The following is a 20,552-nucleotide window of genomic DNA, read 5'->3' as shown; positions in this document are numbered from 1 at the left end:
TGGCTTAACATGTAGATTTAGTCACAAATTGTCACTGCTAATGTGAATTCTTATGAGCGTTGAAAGATAGAAAGAAATATATTGAAGAAGAAATAGAACTGAAAAAGGTAAACTAAAAAGTATATACAGCATAAAATAGAAAGCTCGCTTTTTTCTGTTTTTATTTGGAATAGCAAAATGTACCTTTGAAATGAGAGCCAGAAATGGTTCACAGTTCTTATTCCAAGTGTAATACGAAATGTGGTTTGAAAAGAAAGCCCAAAAAATGTGTTTACAAAATATTACCAGGAAGTTTTGCTTTAGTTTTCTTAATAAGGTAATACATGTTACTTGTTTAAAAGATTTTAATTATAATTCTATTGAAATTATAGCTTAAAAGTGATATACTAGCTACTGACATCTAAAAACCTGACTGTTACTTGAGAGAATGTTTGGTTAACTTAAGCGTATTAAAATTCAAGAAGTATATTCTGTTGTAAGATGAACATAATGTTATAAATTTAACATCTATATAATCACGTCTTTACAAATAAAAGACGTCTATATAAATAATACTGCTGTCTAATTTTTAATTACTGAAAAGTGTGCATTATCAATTATTGGACTACTGACGCCTCCAGAAATTTGCATGGCAGAAAACATGGCGTTCTAGTGGTCGGTTGTATGGACATAAAATAGTGCTGATGGAAACGTAACATTTTGGTAACAGGCACACTATTAAAGTTTCTAGCAATTTTCGTTTCTACTATACCATGGCGGATCCCATGGCGGAAAACATGGCGTTTTAGTAGTTGGTAGTAGGGACATAAGCCTATAACCAATTTCAATGTTGCTCGTTGGAACACTATTAAAATTTCTAGCAATTTTTGTTTTTACTATACCATGGCGGAAACCATGACTAACACCATGGCGGAAAACTTGGCGTTTTAGTAGTAGGTAGTAGGGACATAAGCCTATAACCAATGAAAATGTAGCTTGTTGGTACACTATTAAAGTTTCTAGCAATTTTTGATTTTACTATACTATGACGGACACCATGACTAACACCATGGCGGAAAACTTGGCTTTTTAGTATTAGGTAGTAGGGACATAAGCCTATAACCAATGAAAATGTAGCTTGTTGGTACACTATTAAAGTTTCTACCATTTTAGTGTTTACTATATCATGGCGGACACCATGACTAACACCATGGCGGAAAACTTGGCGTTTTAGTAGTAGGTAGTAGGGACATAAGCCTATAACCAATGAAAATGTAGCTTGTTGGTACACTGCTGAAGTTTCTAGCAATTTTTTTTTACTATATTATACAAGATACTAGGGTATATAGGAGTGCTGTTAGTGATGTTAAAAGTAATGATCACCATCTAGTAGTGTCAAGGGTTAATTTAAAGCTGAAATTTCGGAAGGGAAACTACCTCCCGGGGAGCTATGATGTTGGTAGACCCCAGGATGAAAATTTTAGAGAAACTTTCCAGGAACAGTTGACTAAACTTTAGAGTTTAAAGTTTGACAACGTGGAAGCTCGTTTGATTATTCTTAGAAAATAATTTGTGAAATTGCTGAAGGTCTATTAGGGAAGAAAGCTAGAACTGCAGCTAAGAATATTAGTGAAAAAGCTTTATGTTTAATAGAAAGGATAAAGGACTTGTACAAGAATTATCTGAGTGATAAATCGTATGAAAACAAAAGAAATGTAAAGAAAGTGGAGAAAGCATTAAAATATGACCTAAGGAGGTGTGAGGTGGAGGACATGGATAAAATTGCCGAGGATCTGGAAGATGCAGCTAGACGGCATAATAGTAAAATTTTGTACTGGCACGTTAACAAATTGAGAGGGAGTAGTCAATCCAGACTTGTCCCAGTTAAAGATAGGAGTGGTCTCGCAACTAGCGATAAGGAAAAAACTAAAGAGAGATGGGCCGAACATTTTGAGAACTTGCTTAACGGAGATAGAGTTGCAGGAGAAAATATAGAGGAAAATGAAAAAGTGTGTGATACTTTGGATGTGAAGGAAGATTTGTTTTGTGAGGAGGAATTAGCAACAGTACTAAAAGGATTAAAGAATAATAAGGCTCCAGGTGCTGATAGGGTGGTAAATGAGTTTCCTAAATATGGTGGCTCTGAGGTTAGAAATAAGTTATTGAAGATTATGAATATGATTTTTGAAAAAAGGGAAGTAGGCCTACCTAACGATTTTAGGAAAACCTTAATTAAGCCACTTTATAAGAAAGGTGATAAAAGTGAGTGTGGTAATTATCGAGGCATTAGTCTGGTCTCTGTAGGTAGTAAATTACTTAGTAATATGATACTTTTTAGACTGAGAGATGCCGTAGACAAAGTTTTAAGAGAAGAGCAGTGCGGTTTTAGAAGAGGTAGAGGATGTGTCGACCAAATTTTAACTCTTAGGCTAATAATTGAGAAGTGCCTGAGTTTTCAAACACCTTTGGTCCTCAGTTTTATAGATCATGAGCAAGCTTTCAATTCTGTTGATAGAAGAGCTATAGCAAAGGTTTTATTTTTGCATGGTTTGCTAAACAATCACATTACAGTTACCAATGCTATTCGTTAGACCAATTCAGCGGCGGTTAAGGTAGGAACCGAGATTAATAGCCGGTTTTGTGTTAAATTAGGAATTAAGAAGGGCTTTTGTCTATCCCCTTTTATATAGATTATTTTGATGGATTTTATTTTAAGGAGCACAGGAAAGGCAATGGGAGACCACGGAATCAAATGGGGAGGAAAAAGTCTCCTAGCTTGGATTATGCTGATGATTTAAGCATCCTAGATGAAAGTTTGAGCAAAATGAATGAAGTTTTAGAGGTTTTGCGAGTTCAGGGTGCTAGAATTGGTTTGAAAATTAATGTTAGGAAGACTAAGTCACTAAGGCTAGGAATAAGTGAAGATGAAAAGATGACTTTGAGTGATGAAAAAATCGATCAGGTGGGCAGCTTCACTTACCTTGGTAGAATTATTGGTAAAGATGGTGGGAGCAGTGAAGATTTTGAAAGTAGAATAGCCAAGGCTCAGGGTGTTTTTCACCATTAAAAAAAGTTTGGAAGAATAGGAAGATAAGTCTGCAAACCAAGATTAGAATATTGGAAGCTACAGTGATGGCAGTGGTCAAATATGGCTCTGAAGCATGGACGCTCCGAAAAGTAGATGAATATTTGCTAGATGTTTTTCAGAGAAATTGCTTAAGGATTGTTCTGGGTACCCGGCTGACTGACCGTATTTCAAACAATAAGCTATACGAAAAATGTGGTTCAATACCGCTCTCTAAGGCTATAATGAAAGAAAGGTTGAGGTGGTTAGGGCAAGTTGTGCGGATGAAGGATGACAGATTGCCGAAGGTTGTTCTTTTCGGCCAACCATCTAGGGCTAAACGGAAAGCAGGTCGTCCCCGTCTGGGGTGGGAGGACGTCATAAAGAAAGATTTAAAGGAAATGGGAACTTCGTGGGCGGTGTAAAAAGAGAGGCTTTGAATAGATTGGGGTGGAGGAGGATCGTGCGTAGCTGTGTTGGCCTCAGGCGGCTTGGTGCTGCGGTGAGTTGTTAGTAGTAGTAGTAGTAGTATATTATGGCGGACACCATGGCGGAAAACTTGGCGTTTTAGTAGTAGGTAGTAGGGACATAAACCTATAACTGATGAAAATGTAGCTTGTTGGTACACTATTAAAATTTCTAGCAATTTTTGTTTTTACTATACCATGGTGGACACCATGACTAACACCATGGCGGAAAACTTTATATATGATAATATGATATTTTATATATGATAATATATCTATAAATATTTAAATATCCTAGATAAATGAATAAATTATTGAAGTATGAATGTAACTATGGTACTGAAATTGTCTTGCTGAAGATGCTAGTAATTTTCATTTTTATTACGCCACTATGATACTTGAAACTCAAACCTACTCCAATATGGAGCTCAAGAATACTTAGAACAAGAGATACATTTTATACAAAAATGCAGAAATCAAGTTAAGGGGGTATTAAAATTAAAAAACTATTCGAACAGAATACCAGGGAAGATCAGAAGATCAGCGAAGGATAAAATCAAAATACCAAGGATATCAAATAAAAAAAATCCCCTGGTGCCATCTTCATTTTAATTTTTTAATTTCGCTTTTAAGAAAATTCCATATTTAGCAGTATTAAGATATATATAACATACCAGTGCGGTAATGGTCTAGTGGATAGTATGTGATTACGGCTGCGGTGACTCAGTTTTGAATCCTCGTCAACGAAATTTATTTTTTCGAAGTTTTGGATAGATTGGGGTGAAGGAGGAGTGACGCAGCTGATGTATATATGCTATTGATTGTTTAAATTACCCTGTCAAAGAGGAATATTTTTAAATTCTTTCTACAAATCACTTCTTGTAGTGACTCAACAAATCACTATTTTAAGAAACAAATTACAAATAAAAACGGCAGTATTATACTATTAAAATGTTTGTAAAAAAAAACGCTAATTTGGTAATTAGTCATCAATAAAATTCAATAATAAAAATAAAATGAAGTCCCTATTCCTTACATAAATAAAGCTAAGTTCTGACAGAGAACGGTAGACTTTCTGTCCAATTTCGTGGTATCTCGGTTCAGCCATTGGGATCATTGAAATAAATTTGCATTTTGGTGATTTTTTCATTGACTGTAAATTCATTTTCTTCGTCTGTTCAGCTCGACTGAACCAACCATTCAGCTGAAGGGGACTTAGAGTTGATGTAAAAGACAAGAAACTATCATTGAACATAGTGGGAAGGGGTGACAGCGGCTATGGCTTGTAACCCTTTTTCAGAAAAATTACTTTAGATTCTTTATCTTTTCTATAGGCGGAAGATTCTACCTAAGATGGTTATGCCAGAGGTTAATTCAATTCCTTATGAGACACTACAGGTGACCCCTACACAAGTACAACCAGTTCAAGTTGATCCTCTGGGGTTGTGCCTTTCAAAAGATATAAACAGTCTCCCTCTAGACATTCGAGCCAAGTGTATTGCTGAAGTGTATGGTGTTATAACTAGATATGTGGATCAATCTATGAAAAAGCAAGATGATAGTTCTGCTGGATGTTCTCGCTGCCGTGATTATATTTATGAGTGACAATTGACAAATAATTTATCGACATGTTGCTAACATTAAGTGTAGTTTTAGCAGAATCTATGAAAAAACAAGGTCACAGTTCTGCTCAATGTTCTCCTTGTCGTGATTATATTTATAAGTCACAATTGAAAAACAATCCATCGACATGTTGCTGACATTAAGGATATTATCAGGAAATGTGTCCTAGGATCTGTAAAAAAGCAAGAGGAAATTTTTGAAGGATGCTGATGCTGCCATTATTACATTTATAAGTGAGAATTGGCATACAATCCAGCCAAGTGTTTAGTATTGTAACCTTGGGCTCGGGCAGGGTTGCCACCACTAGTGATTTATCACTATTTCTAGTTTTTTTTTATATTGACTAAACAAAAACAGTAAATCAGCACATAAATCACTAAATTATTGAAGAAATTCACTGAATTAACCTAAGAATCACTAGAATCTGGTGATTTTTTCATTGGGTGGCAACCCTGGACTCATGTTCGGCATTGCAACTCCCCGTGAAGATCACGAAATATTTTATTTCGTATCTTACCTACATTAAATTATAAAAAAAATCAAGTTGTATCTTGTGAGAAAACTCACAGCAAAAGTAATCAAATTTGGCAAAAGAGGTTATTTTTTTTGCCTAATTTGAAGACACAATTAGGGTTGCGAATGCGGGACTAGGCGATGCACATGATTGGTATCGAAACCTTTGTGTAGCCTGGGCGTGGCTTTGCAGTTCCCCGTCAAGATCACGAAGGGTTTTATTTCGTAGCCTGGCTATAATAAATTATGGAAAACTCAAGTTGTATCTGTTGAGGAAACTCACGGCACAAACGATAATAAAGGTGACTTGTTTTGTCTGGTGTGAAGACACCTTTACAGTAGTGAATGTGGGACTGAGCGAGAACCAAGCATCATAGAGGTGCTTCTTATTCTGAAAATTCTGAGCGTTTTTATAAATTTTTTTGTGCGTCTTATTTCAAACAGAAGTTATAGATTTTTTAACGTGTTGCTAAATTTTCGATCAATGAAATATTTGAAATAAAATATAAATGCATGCTAAAAAAGGAATAAGTATATAAGGTATGAAATATACAATGAATATTTAATATTATATAATGCATAATGTAGTAGTAAAAAGCCTATGATATGGTATATAATGAATAAGTTATATATATGAAATGTTAAGAATTTGATACAAATTAAAATATGGAAAAGATCCTTTTTTTCGTCTTTCATTAAGTGAATTAGAATTAGGAAGTGACCAGTGCGTATAACCATTGATTAAAAATACAATTTTGATGGAAAAACGATACAATTTTGAAGAAATACTTTTTCTTTATAAAAACAAGAGGCAAAAATAGCTCACAAAAGAGCTAAAATCTAGAATGTAAGAGGTTTTAATGTTAAGTTTACTAAGTAAATATTTTTAGAACGGAGATACCAAAAGTTCAAAATTTGAAGAAAAAAAAAGGTTTCTTTGGCCTTACTTTACTACTTGTTTGATTTTTTTTAATTTGGTGTGTTCAGCTATGACTCCTTAAATCTTGGGAAACATTTTTATTTTGTTTTTTTTTCGAATCCAACTCGTTTTTATTCTTTGGCTTTTAATTTACATGTAAAGGAAGGGAACGCTTTTAAGTAAATTAGAGGTGATAACAATAGTAACCAAAACAAAATTACGACCTAGCCAGCCATCGGTTATTCTATAGACTTGCGTTGACTTGGAGACATTGCCCCCTGATAATGAACAAGTATTAATTTGTAGAAGAGTAGGCGTTGAAGGAAAGAATAAATATTATTTCTAATGTTTTTTTTATTGTACCTTTTTTCAAAAAATTTTCACCTTTTTGTAATGGCTTAATTGGATATAGATTTTGGTTTAAAGGCACATTATAAAACTCAGTTCGCAGCTCGAGTCCCCTTTGGACTCGGTTTTATTAACTTTTTTCATGTTGATTTTGTTTTTCTTTGTATGTTCTTATTGTTTCTTTGTATTTTTGTTTCGTATAAGACAATGTAGCAGTTACTGGCCTAAAAAACCTGATTTTAACTTTGAATAAACATAGTTTGATATGTACCCTTGAACAGTTTAAGAAGTTTATACTGTCTTAAAGTGCAACACTCTGGAGATTCATAAAATTTAGAACTTCCATGTCAATAATACTGCCATATAGTTTAACATCACCCTAAAGCAGATATCATCAGGAAAGCATCCACTGCCCCCCCCCCTAAAAAAATAAAAATAAATGAGAAATACTCCAAAAACTAGAGTTTTGCCCTGAAGCACTAAAAATTGGTTTATGATGTTAGGTAAGTAGCATGTCCATAAAAGAGCTGGGGACCTTATGGCCTCGTAGGAGATAAAAATAATCTGGGAGTCGGCTTTAATGTTATTTTTTATTTTCATAATAGCTACGTAGACCAGAAATATTCCCAGAAATCATAAGGGAGTAAATATCAATTTCGCGTTTTGATGCCTTTTAAAAAAAAATTTGTGCCCCTCGCCCCCGAAAAATAACACCTCTACTCCTTCTGGTTACGGCCCTGGGGACTATAAATCAATTTCTACCTCCACCCTCCCCTCTTCTCTCCCCTAGAACTAATTTTATCTTTATCTGAAGGATCAATGAGAGCTGGGATGTTTTGGCATTAAAATGTACCCTTTGATGTATCTCCTTCCTTTCCTAACTACAAAACAAGCAGAAAACCCCATTGTAGAAGTTTATGTGCCTTTAAGTTTTGTAATTTGTCTACTGCTTTCAGTTAGTATTTGGTTCTAAGGGATAGACGAGGGGAAGGTGGAGGTAGAAATTAATGTATAATCCCCAGGGTCGTAACCAAGACTTTTCTGGTCTACGCTGTTATTATGAAAGTGAAGACTTAACATTAAACCCTAAATGAGCAGAATTTATTCCGTATAGGAGGGGGATTGCGCCTTCCTCATCCTCACCTCCACCTCATGGTTGCAGAAACTTCAGAGGGTGCTAATTATATCAGAAATTGAGAGTGCTAGTCTTTGTTTTTATAAGTCTAAAGTGATTGGAGACTAACCAGCCACGAGGAGTTTTTCTGGGGGGGGGGGGAAATGCCTAGCTCCAAATAATCTGTATATTGTATAAAATTAATTAATGAATCGATAAATCGAGTTTTAGGACGAGTTAAAAATGCATCTGTTGCGTTGATTTTGTTTTTCTTTATGCATTCTCTTCTGTTCTTTCTGTTTTGTATACGGTCTTTTAGGCTTTTCAATAAATTTATCTATTATAGAAATTCATGAGCACATCGAGGACCCGTGTTTTTAGAGAGGCTGAAAAATTGTAGCATAATCCCACCAATACTTATATCTTAAAATAGGAAAATAAATGTAAAAACTTATATTTTTGCAGAAGTTTCTTTTTGAAAGGCATAAGACAAGTAACTGTGACACTTTAGCCCCTGGTGTGGATGAAACTTTTGTATCCAAAAGCCATTATCCAAGGAAGCAAATAACTGTATCATATCGCTTCTCGGCACTACCCTCTTTGATATTTAATCAAGTTTATATAGGAACCCAAAGAAGAGAAACGGAAAATATGCCGCGGTATAATAATCTTTAATGCCCACTATCATGGCACGTTTTTAGCTCTAAACTTCTAGAAAATCAAACCAATTAACCGTAACAATACTTGACAAATAACTTATAGAAACCTATAGAAAAGTTTTGAATCCTGCCCTGGGGTGAGTGAGTGAGTAGGGATATCACCCTAAGAACAAGATTTTACGACGAACCCCCATTCCCTGTAAGAACTCAAACTCTACCACATGAAGATTCACTTTTTGGCATTTCAGACACCACCCTTATGAAGGAAATTTCCATGGTGTTCGTTTTTACCCTTCCATGCCTTAAACAGAAAAGACTTGGTCAAGTTTTGCTATAATGTCAAAGTCCATAAAATCAAAGGTTTGGTTTAAACCTTGTAACGATAATCAGTTCGATTAATTTAAATTAAGTTGGATTAATTTAAGAAAGATAAGATTTCTATTTGTAAATTAAAGATCGAAGTTGAAACTGAAAACTAATAGACATTGCTGTAAATACTAGGGGGGGGGGGGTCCACACTTATAGTTCCCCTGCCCTTTATCCTTTAGCTGGACTTCCGCTTTATTAACTTCTGTTTTATTGGAAGTGTATTAGAATTCAAAAATATAGCCAGTTGTTAATTATAGCTGTTTTGTTCACGGATTTACCTTTCAAAACATTTGAGCGGAGACTTTTCAGTATAAAGCAAGTACACATAATCAAGTCGTTTATTGAAAACGAGATACACTTTCATAGCTATGGCCCAAACACGGTATCTTTTAATCAAAAATCAAAAACACTATAATAATTAAAACATGGTCAATACAAGAAAAATTTGTCAAAGATCACACAAAGTTATCAAAATGCACAAGCTGCGAATTATTATAAGTACGAACAATGGCCCAAACATGGTACCTTTTAGTCAAAAATATTATAATAATTAAAACATGGTCAATACAAGAAAAATGTGTCAACGATCACATAAAGTTATCAAAACTCACAAGCTGCGAATTATTAAAAGTACGAACAATGGCCCAAACATGGTACCTTTTAGTCAAAAATGAAAAATACCATAATAATTAAAACATGGTCAATGCAAGAAAAGTTTGTCAACGATCAAACAAAGTTATCAAAAGGTACAAGCTGTGAATTATTAAAAGTTCGAACAATGGCCAAACATGGTACCTTTTAGTAAAAAATGAAAAATACTATTATATTTAAAACATGGTCAATACAAGAAAAATTTGTCAACGATCATAAAATGTTATCAAAATGCACAAGCTGCTAATTATTAAAAGTACGAACTGTAGCTCAAACATGGTACCTTTTAGTCAAAAAAAAAAAAAAAAAAAAATACAATAATAACTAAACATGGTTAGCTCAGGAAAAATTTTGCCAACGAGCACAAAAGCTATCAAAACGCATAAGCTATGAACTATTAAAAGTACGAACGAAACTCGGCACAAAGCCACTTCTCATGGGAGCCGGGATCTAAGAGGGACAAAAAGAGGCATGAGGGAGTTTTTTTTTAGATGGGGTGAAGGAGAAGAGCTGAGCAAAATTTCATGCACTGTTTCTCACGACGGACAAAAGAGGGGTCAAGTTCAAATGCTTTTACACAAAAAAAAAATAATAAGGCAACAGGGAGCTTATGTAGATGATTTGTAGTGGTATCCTCTGAATGTATTCAATTGTATCACTTTCTTCTGTTGTCAGAGCAGTGCCAAATAAAGCATGTATATTCTAATAAGTTAAGTTTAGTTCATCCCTTGGAACCCGAAATTTCTTTAGAGTTTTCAGCATTGGGATAGCACCGTTTGCCTGTATTACAATCATCTTGTGTTTTCATGCCAAGTAGGATCAGAACAGATCACTGCCCCTAGTAGGCTAGTTCTGGTGCTGAGTAGGTTTGGGTCTATAGGTGGTTCGAATTAATGCTGGCTTTTGCTAAGAAATGAAAATGTAACTACAGAGCATTTATTTTTATTTACCCCCCCTATTCAGTTTTGCTGCTTCAGAGGTGAATTGCTCAATGTGATTGAAAGTTTGGCTTTTACCCCTTCGAGATACTACCTCAGCTAGAGAATGATTCCCTACCTACTTGAATCTTTCGTCTAGCCCGACAGCTGTTTCACTGATCCGGAAGAGGAGGCATAAAGGAACGATCACTGCTTCTTGCGGAACAACGCAGAAAACTGGCGAAGAAGAAGAATTTTTGTTTTTTTTGCAACTTTTTCTCCATCTGATAAAAAACTTTACAATATTAATAATATATTCAGAAAATTTTTCCTTTGCCATCTTTTTCAGTAAATATTGTAAACAAAAATATCTAAGACTTTTTTTTTAATATATTGCAATTAAATTCTTCAATTTCCATGGCTCGTCTCGATGTTTAAAATGACATGAAGTAAACTAATGAGATAGTGAACACTTCGGGACGTTGTTAAATTGCTTCTTATCAATTACTTCCGAGAGTTTTTTTTTACCACGAAGCAATGAAACTTAAATGCGGCTGAAAATCGACGGAACAGCGACCGGCCTTACTCCAGAAAGATCATTAACTGCTCATTTTTTTCGGAATAGGAGTGGTGAATCTGATTTTCCACTTTTTGGCAAAATATCCAGTTTTAATGATATTATGGTGTATAATATGAAGGGGGGACGATAATTATTTAGCTAATGTTTTGCTAATGGCTACTGGAACATCTTAGGGTGCCAGTGATTTAACAAGGAAATTTATTTTTATAATTTCATATCTCGAGATTTTGGGAATTAAATTAAAATCTGCTTATTGAATCTTACTGTGAATTTTGTGATGTTGCTTCAGCTGAAAATGAAGGGTGCTTTTCAGGAGACAGGGGTGGATAGGACTGCACAATAGAAACAAAATCAGAATTTAGATTGTTCACTGTTTTCTCCGGTGGCTCCTCCCTAATGAAATAAATTGTTCGCGGGCCTCTCTAATTAGGTGTTCAACTTTACTGAAGAACTGCGAAGGCTTGGATTCGAAGAGGCTATCTACTTTGATTTTATAATGCTTTTCCAGCGCTTATTTAATTTTCCATTTGATTTTGTTTCTTAATGGTGTTGCTTCTTTCTTCCCTTTCCAATAATGGTTTGATCCTTTGTTTAATCTCTAAATTCAGCTTAGGGTTTGTCAGTTGAATACACTTTGCTCTTTCTTTCCGGAAAATTATGTGAAAAAATTTCATTTAGTTTTCTTGAGACTCCGGCCTAATTTTCTTTAGTTAGGCCTATCCAGTCCCCCAACTGCGAATCTCCCTGATCAGTACTTTGTCTTGAAGTTATTTGAGCTACAGAGTAATTGACTTTAACTTTCTCAATTGTATCCCACTGCAACATAAAATTATAGCTACCATCAAGTGATGGGATTTTTCTTGGCTTTTGATAATAATTGCTGAGATTCATCATTATTATAGCCAAAGAAGTACCACCTTTGGTTATTGGAAAATCATCAACATTCTTGATGTTGATTGACCTGGCCAGAGATTTACTACTTAGTTCATTGACATCTCGTAGCACAGCTATGTTGACAAAGCATGGGTATTCTCGATATAATCTGTCGATTTATGAAGCTTTTCCCAAAAAGCCTTTCTTACAGCAGCGGGTTGCTCAGGTGAATAACAGAAAACACACCGCTATCACCACTGAGACAAATCTAGGGGGTCGCTTTGGTTGGAATTTATCCCATAAAACTTGGTCATTTTCATTAAGAGAAGGAATATTCATAAGCTCAGACCACATGTTCTCATTGACTAGGGCCTTAACACTTCCCCCCTTTTTCGTAAATAAAGATCATCAGGCCTTAATTAAATAAATAAAACGAATTTGTACATTTTCAGTAAATTTAAGTCTTGCCGGTGTACTTCAGTTGAACAAATAACGGAGGAATGAATCTGTCAAGCTCTCAAACTGTGCCAATTTTTCCAAATTTGGAATTTCTGCATTACAATAGAGGAAAGACGGAAAAAAGTCACGTTTACCACTAAATTCACGTGAGATCGCTTCTTTTTTGAAGTTTATACACCCTATATAAGGATGGGCAAAGGGGTAAGGACTGGGAGGGGTTTGAGGCAGGAACCGGTTGTGCCTGTTGCCGGTTCCAAAATTGACTCCAGTAGATCAAGCGCACTAGCAGGTCCGGAATTGAATCTATAAAGTGACCATAGAGAAGTTCATCAGTGGAAAAGGAAACCGAAGCGGCGATAGCGGAGGAGGGCAATTCCGTTGAAAAAAAGGAACACTAAAAGTAGGAGAATTGCTAAGGGGAGGAAAGCGATTTCGTGATACGTATGACGGGTAAAAATCGTCGAGCCTCACTGTAGAATATTATAGCCATGGCAAAGGATTTCGAACTTCATTTGGCTGGCGACTTTTTTGGGTATAAAAATGATTGACTGCAGGAATGTCATCGGTGGATAAACGATTTGCTCTGAAACTTGTATCACGGGATAAAATAATATAAAAATATTCATTTGCGATAAAAATATCGCCCGATTTCGAATTTCATTTGGCTGGCGACTTTTTTGGGTATAAAAATGGTTAACTGCGGGAATGTCATCGGTGGATAAACGATTTCCTCTGAAACTTGAATCACGGGATAAAGTAACATATAAAAATCTTCATTTGCGATAAAAATATCGCCGGATTTTGAACTTCATTTGGCTGGAAACTTTTTTGGGTAAAAAATGATTAACTGCAGGAATGTAATCGATGGATAAGCGATTTCCTCTGAAACTTGTATCGCAGGATAAAATAACATATAAAAATCTTCATTTGCGATGAAAATATCGCCCGATTTCGAACTTCATTTGGCTGGCGAATTTTTTGGACATAAAAATGATTAACTGCAGGAATGTCATCGGTGGATAAATGATTTCCTCTAAAACTTGTATCACGGGATAAAGTAACATATAAAAATCTTCATTTGCGATAAAAATATCGCCGGATTTTGAACTTCATTTGGCTGGAAACTTTTTTGGGTAAAAAATGATTAACTGCAGGAATGTAATCGATGGATAAGCGATTTCCTCTGAAACTTGTATCGCAGGATAAAATAGCATATAAAAATCTTCATATGCGATAAAAAAAATCGCCCGATTTCGAACTTCATTTGGCTGCCGAATGTTTTGGGCATAAAAATGATTAACTGCAGGAATATTATCGGTGGATAAACGATTTCCTCTGAAACTTGTATCACGGGATAAAATAACATATAAAAATCTTCATTTAGGATAAAGATATCGCCCGATTTCGAACTTCATTTGGCTGGCGACGTTTTTGGGTATAAAAATGATTAACTGCAGGAATGTCATCGGTGGATAAACGATTTCCTCTGAAACTTGTATCACGTGATAAAATAACATGTAGAAATAATCATTTGCAATAAAAATATTGCCTGCTAATGTACTCAGAACAAATTTTCACTTTACTTACAACGTCAGACTAGTGATAGAATACGGCCGCTGAAAGTTTTTCAAGGTTTGGTACAGTTTAGGAACAGAAGCATATGTGCACTTGCTAAAATCCCAAATTGCACCTGCCTAAATAAGCACAATCTGTATTGTGTTGGAGCACAATCTGTGGAACATTATTTGAATCGCTCTTTATTTTCGTGCTAAGAATTTATTTTCACAGATTCATTACTTAATTTTAATTACAAATATAACAATTTGGTACAAATTTTTAAAGTATAAAATCTTATGTTCAAACGTTTGAACATTTAATGCCAAAAACTTCATTTTTCCATGTTTACCTTCACGAAACACAGCCCAAGCTGAAAAGACGAGAAAGGTGGATAAGGATAGCACAGACTACTCACACATCTTTGAGTTTTAGAATCCCTGTAATTTCCTGTCAAGTCCAGAGCTGTAGCTTGCACTGAAAGGACTTAAATTAACGGATTAGTTCGATCTATTCATTCACTAGACCAGAATTATGATATTGCTTCGACTTTTTCTTAGAGAAGGATCTAAATTTATTTTGAAAATAGAGACGTTTTCCTCTTTTCTCATGCTTCCAACTCAATCTAAAAGAAAACAAAAAGTAAAAAAAGTCTCAAGAAAACAAAAAGAGAACGAAAAGTCTAAGAAAACAAAAAAGAAAACAAAGAAATAAAAGAAAAATTCAATAAAAAAAACAACAAATTCCAGCAACTTAATTTAGTAGATTAAGCCGAATCTCAACTATCGAATGATATCAAAATTGTCTTCTTTTCTAGAAAAATTAATTAAACATCTTTTTCAACAAAATAAGTTTTAAAAAATCAAAATTATCAAAAATAGAATAAAATTCTCCACCAGTCAAGGAATTAGAATTAATCTACACCAATTAACAAATAAAACCAAAAACAAACTGTTTTTAATATAAATAAGTGCCAAGCTCAAAATGAACAGAAATTATTATGTGGACGGTTTCTAAGCCCCAAGCTTTCTAAAAGCCAGAATAAAACTTGTACTTTACTGAAAAAATTCAAATGACTTTAATTAAAAAAAATCTGCATTGTCAGTTTAATATACATATGCTGATATTTATTCCTTAAAATCTTAATTGATTTTTGATTTCTTAAAGTTAAAAAAAAGAAAACATTTAAAAGAATTCTTTTCAGTAAAGTAAAAATTATATTCTGGCTTTTAGACAGCTTGGGGTTTAAATACTGATACTGATTTGTGGTTGTTGTATTCTTGGTAGATTATTTGATTCTATTTTTGTTCATTTTGGTTTATTGGAGTTCTTCACTTTTTTTGAAAAAACTTATTTTGTTGAAATTTTTTTTTTAATTAATTTTTGTTTGTTTTATATGGACAAAGTCTTTTTTAGGAAGAAAGATTTAGCCTCTTCTAAAGTCAAACAACCACCCCTTCCATAAGAACATTAAATACCCCCCTGGGCATAGCTTACAATCTTTGCCCCTACTCTTTGGGGATTGTTTCAATCCCATTTGCCTTTTTATATGATATTTAGACCATTTTGAATAGAATAGTTATCTCAAAACTTCTATTAGATACATTTCGGGACAATACGACGTGTGTGTGTGGGGGGAGGGGGAGGGGTAGCTGCCCTCCGATCACTTTGACTCTTAAAAAAAACACTAGAGTGTCTGATTACCAATCCAATCATCCCACTCCGAAGTTTATATGACCACGCTTTCTATAAAAACTTGTGTCCCCAGGGCGTAACTTACAACCTTGCCCTGAGGGCTGGGGGTTTTGTTTTCCTCAAAGACATAATTTCCAGACCATTCTGATACGCTGAACAAAATGGCTATCTCAAAATTTTGATCGGAAGAGTTTGAGGAAATCATGGGCGTGGGGGGGCGGCATTTACCCTTTTATCACTTTCTACTAATAAAAAAGGCACTAGTCTTCTCAAGTTCCAATCAAATGAGCCCTATTTGAATCTTCTACGGCAAAAATTTCTATATAAACCATATATGCCCAAAGGGCATAACTTAAGACCCTTGTTCTGAGGGCTATGGGGGGGGAGGATTATCATCCTCAACGACATAATTTCTATACTTTTCAACTACGTTGAACAAAATGGCCATATCAAAATGTTGATTGGAAATGTTTGGGGAAATGATGGGCGTGGGGGGGGGTCTCCCTCCGAATACTTTCGACTATTAAAAAGGGCAATAGCCCTTTCATTTTCCAATCGAATAAGCCCTTTTTGAAATTTTTACGACAACACTTTCTATAAAAACATTATATGCCCCCAGTGCATAACTTACAACCTTAGCCCCGAGGGCTGTGGGGGGGGGATGTCATTCTCATAGACCTAATTTTCAGGACTTTCAACAACATTCAAAATAATAATTATACCAATATTTCTATTGCAGTTCTTTGGAGAAAAGGTGGGCGTGGGAAAGGGTTTGGTCACCCTCCAATCACTTCCGACTATTTAAAAGGGCACTAGTCTTCTCAATTTCCAGTTGAATGAGCATTTTTTGAAGTTTTTACGACAACTCTATCTATAAAAACCTTATATGCCCCCACGGCATAACTTACATCCTTTGCCCTGGGGGCTCCGGGGGGTTTTTCATCCTCAAATAAATAATTTCCAAAACTTCCAACTACGTTGAACAAAACGGCTACGTCAAAACTTTCATTGGATGCGTTTGGGTAAATGGTGGGCGTGAGAGGGGGGTTAGTTGCCCTTCAATCACTTTCGACTATTAAAAAGGGCACTAGCCATGTCAATTTACAATCGAATGAGCCATTTTTGAAGTTTCTATGACAAAGATTTCTATAAGAAACCTTATACACCCCCAGGGCATAACTTACAACCCTTGCCCTGAGGGCTGGGCGGGGGTTGTTATCCTCAAAGGAATAATTTCCAGAACTTTCAACTTCTTTGAAAAAAATGGCTATCTCAAAATTTTGATTGTATGTGTTTGGGGAAATGGTGGGCGTGAGAGGGGGTTAGTTGCCCTCCAATCATTTTCAACAATTAAAAAGGGCACTAGCCTTTTCGATTTTCAATCGAATGAGCCCTTTTTGAAGTTTCTACGACAACGCTTCAACTATGTTGAAGAAAAAAGCTATAAAAAAAATTTTATTGGATGTGTTTGGGGAAAATGTGGGCGTGAGAGGGGGGTTAATTGCCCTCCAATCACTTTCGACTATTAAAAAGGGCACTAGCCCTTTGAATTTCCAATCGAATGAGCCCTTTTTCCAGTTCTACGACAAAGCTTTAAATAAAAACCTTATGTACCCTCAGGGCATAACTTATAAACCTTGCTCTGAAGACTTTGGAGGGAGTATCCTGCTCAAAGACATAATTTCCAGAACTTTCAATTGTGTTGAACAAAATGACTATCTCAAAATTTTGATTAGATGTGTTTGGGGAAATGGTGGGCGTGAGAGGGGGTTAGTTTTCCTCCAACCATTTTCAACAATTAAAAAGTGAACTAGCCATTTCGATTTTCAATCGAATGAGCCCTTTCTGAAGTTTCTATGACAACGCTTTCTATAAAAACCTTATATGCCCCCAGGGTATAACTAACAACCCTTGGCCTGAGGGCTTTGGAGGGGTTGTCATCCTCAAAGACCCAATTTTCAAAACTTTCAACTACGTTGAACAAAATAACTATCTAAAATTTTTGATTGGATGTGTTTGGGGAAAATGTGGGCGTGAGAGGGGGGTTAATTGCCCTCCAATCACTTTCGACTATTAAAAAGGGCACTAGCCCTTTGAATTTCCAACCGAATGAGCCCTTTTTCCAGTTCTACGATAAAGCTTTAAATAAAAACCTTATATACCCCCAGGGCATAACTTATAACCCATGCCCTGAAGACTGTGGGAGGAGTGTCCTGCTCAAAGAAATAATTTCTAGAACTTTCAATTGCGTTGAACAAAATGGTTACCTCAAAATTTTGATTGGGTGCGTTTGGGGAAATGGTGGGCTTGGAAGGAGTGTTAGTTGCCTTCCAATCACTTTCGACTATGGAAAAGGGCACTAGCCATTTCAATTTCCAATCGAATGAGCCCTTTTTGAAGTTTCTACGACAAAACTTTCTAAAAAAAAAACTTATATGCCCCCAGGGCATTACTTGCAACCCTGCCCTGTGGGCTGTGGGGGGGGGGAGGTTGTCATACTCAAAGAACTAATTTCCAGAACTTTCAACTATGTTGAACAAAATGGCTATCTGAAAATTTTGATTGGATGTGTCTGGAGAGAGGTGGGCGTAAGAGGGGGATTAGTTACCCTCCAATCACTTTTGACCATTAAAATGGGTACTAGCCCTCTCAATATCCAACTGAATGAACCCCTTTTGAAGTTTCTACGATAACACTATCTATGAAAACCTTATATACCCCCAGGGCATAACTTACAGCCTTTCCCCTGAGCGCTCTGGGGGGTTTGTCATCCTCAAATATATGATTTCCAGAACTTTCAACTACGTTGAACAAAATAGTTATTTCTAAACTTTGACTGAATGTATTTGGGGAAATGGTGTGCGTGACAGGTGGGGGGCTAGTTGCTCTCCATTTACTTTCGACTATTAAAAAGGGCACTAGCCTTTCAATTTCCAATCAAATAAGCCCTTTCTGAAGTTTCTACAACAATACTTTCTATAAAAACCTTATATGCCCCAAGGGCATAACTTACAACCCTTGGTGTGAGGGCTCTAAGGGGGTTATCATCCTCAAAGACCTAATTTCCAGAACGTTCAACTACGTTGAACAAAATAGCTATCTCAAAATTTTGATTGGATGTGTTTGGGGAAATGGTGGGCGTTAGAGGGGGGTTAGTTGCGCTTCAATCACTTTCAACTGCTAAAAAGGGCACTTGGCCATTTTAATTTCCATTCAAATTAGCCCTTTATGCAGTTTCTATGACAATACTTTCTATAAAAACCTTATATGCCCCCGTGGCATTACTAACGACCCTTGCCCTGAGGGCTGTGGGGAATTGTCATCCTCAAAGACCTAGTTTCCAGAACTTTCAACTACGTTGAACAAAATGGCTATCAAAAAATTTTGATTGCATGTGTCTGGGGAAAAGATTGGCGTGAGAGGGGGGTTAGTTGCCTTCCAATCACTTTCGACTATTTAAAAGGGCACTATCCCTTGGAATTATCAATCGAATGAGCCCTTGTCAAGTTTAGACGACAAAGCTTTCAATAAAACCCTTATATGCCCCCAGGGCATAACTTATAATCCTTGCCTCGAAGACTATGGGGGGAGTGTTCTGCTCAAAGATATATCCAGAACTTTCAACTGCGTTGATCAAAATGGCTATTTCAAAATTTTCATTGGATGCGTTTGGAGAAATGGTGGGGGTGGAAGGGGTTTTAGTTACCCTCCAATCACTTTCAGCTATTAAAAAAAGCACTAGCCCTTTCAATTTCCAATCAAATGAACCGTTTTTGAAGTTTCTACAACATAACCTTCTATAAAAACCTCACATACCCCAAGGGCAAAAACGGCATCCTTTTTTATGATAGCTGTGAGGGGTTGTCTTCTCTATAGAAATTATTTTCGAATATTCTAATGACGCTGAACAAAATGGCTATCCTAAAATTTTTATTGGATGTGTTTGGGGAAACGGTGGGCGTGAGAAGGTGGTTAGTTGCCCTCCAATCACTTTCTACTATTAAAAAGGGCACTAGCCCTTTGAATTTCCAATCGATTGAACCCTCTTTGAATTTTCTACGACAAAGCTTTCTATAAAAACCTTTTATGCCCCCAGGACATAACTAACAACCCTTGCCCTGAGGGCTGTGGGGGGAGTGTCTCCCTCAAAAAATATTTTCTATTTGGAAATCAACTACGCTGAACAAAATGGCTATCTCAAAATTTTGATTGGATGTGTTTGGGGAAATGGTGGGCGTGGAAGGGGTCTTAGTTGCCTTCCAGTCAGTTTTGACAATTAAAAAGGGCACAAGCCACTCCAATTTCCAATCGAATGAGCCCTTTTTGAAGTTTCTACGACAACTTCTTCGATACGAAGTGCCCTGGTCTAAAGGGAAAAAAAAATAAATAATACATTGTGCCAACATCGTTCTTTACTTTAGCAGTGCTATGCGCTGCCTATGATTAAAGTCGTAAAACTTCAGAAAAATAACATACCAGAAACTTGCAAAAGAAACGAAAACCTCAAGAAAGGAAAGAAATTGGACCTAAACGAAGGGGCATTTCGAAGAATTAATGAAGAACAAACATCCTTTGCCTAAAAGGATTATTTTTGCATTACTTACCAAGACTTCAATGGAATTATGTCATAGAAATTAAGGCTAAAATTTATTTCTCTAAATCTAGGCGTTTTTTTGCAGTGAAATTACCAAAAAGGCCATTTTTCAATGAAACAATGAAAAAAGGTATTTTTCAAAATCTAGGGGGACGTCTTGATTGGAGGCAAATG

General features: G+C 35.8%; 1 protein-coding gene across 1 annotated transcript in view; it reads left to right on the top strand.

Annotated features, from left to right (window-relative positions):
- Positions 1-8,350, top strand: part of LOC148955669 (uncharacterized) — an 82,711-nt gene extending 74,361 nt beyond the window's left edge. Inside the window, exon 5 of the mRNA XM_089108298.1 lies at positions 4,845-8,350. Coding sequence (XP_088964424.1) covers positions 4,845-5,115 — 271 coding nt within the window. The 3' untranslated portion in view covers positions 5,116-8,350. The remainder of the gene's footprint in view (positions 1-4,844) is intronic.
- Positions 8,351-20,552: the final 12,202 nt, after the last annotated feature.

The sequence above is a fragment of the Artemia sp. Qi Xiang Cuo genome, chromosome 2 (assembly GCF_049724085.1).
Source record: "Artemia sp. Qi Xiang Cuo chromosome 2, ASM4972408v1, whole genome shotgun sequence".
NCBI classification, from domain to species: Eukaryota; Metazoa; Arthropoda; class Branchiopoda; order Anostraca; family Artemiidae; genus Artemia; species Artemia sp. Qi Xiang Cuo.
The sequence above is the reverse complement of the archived record's forward strand: the minus strand, read 5'-3'. Positions and strand labels throughout refer to the sequence as shown.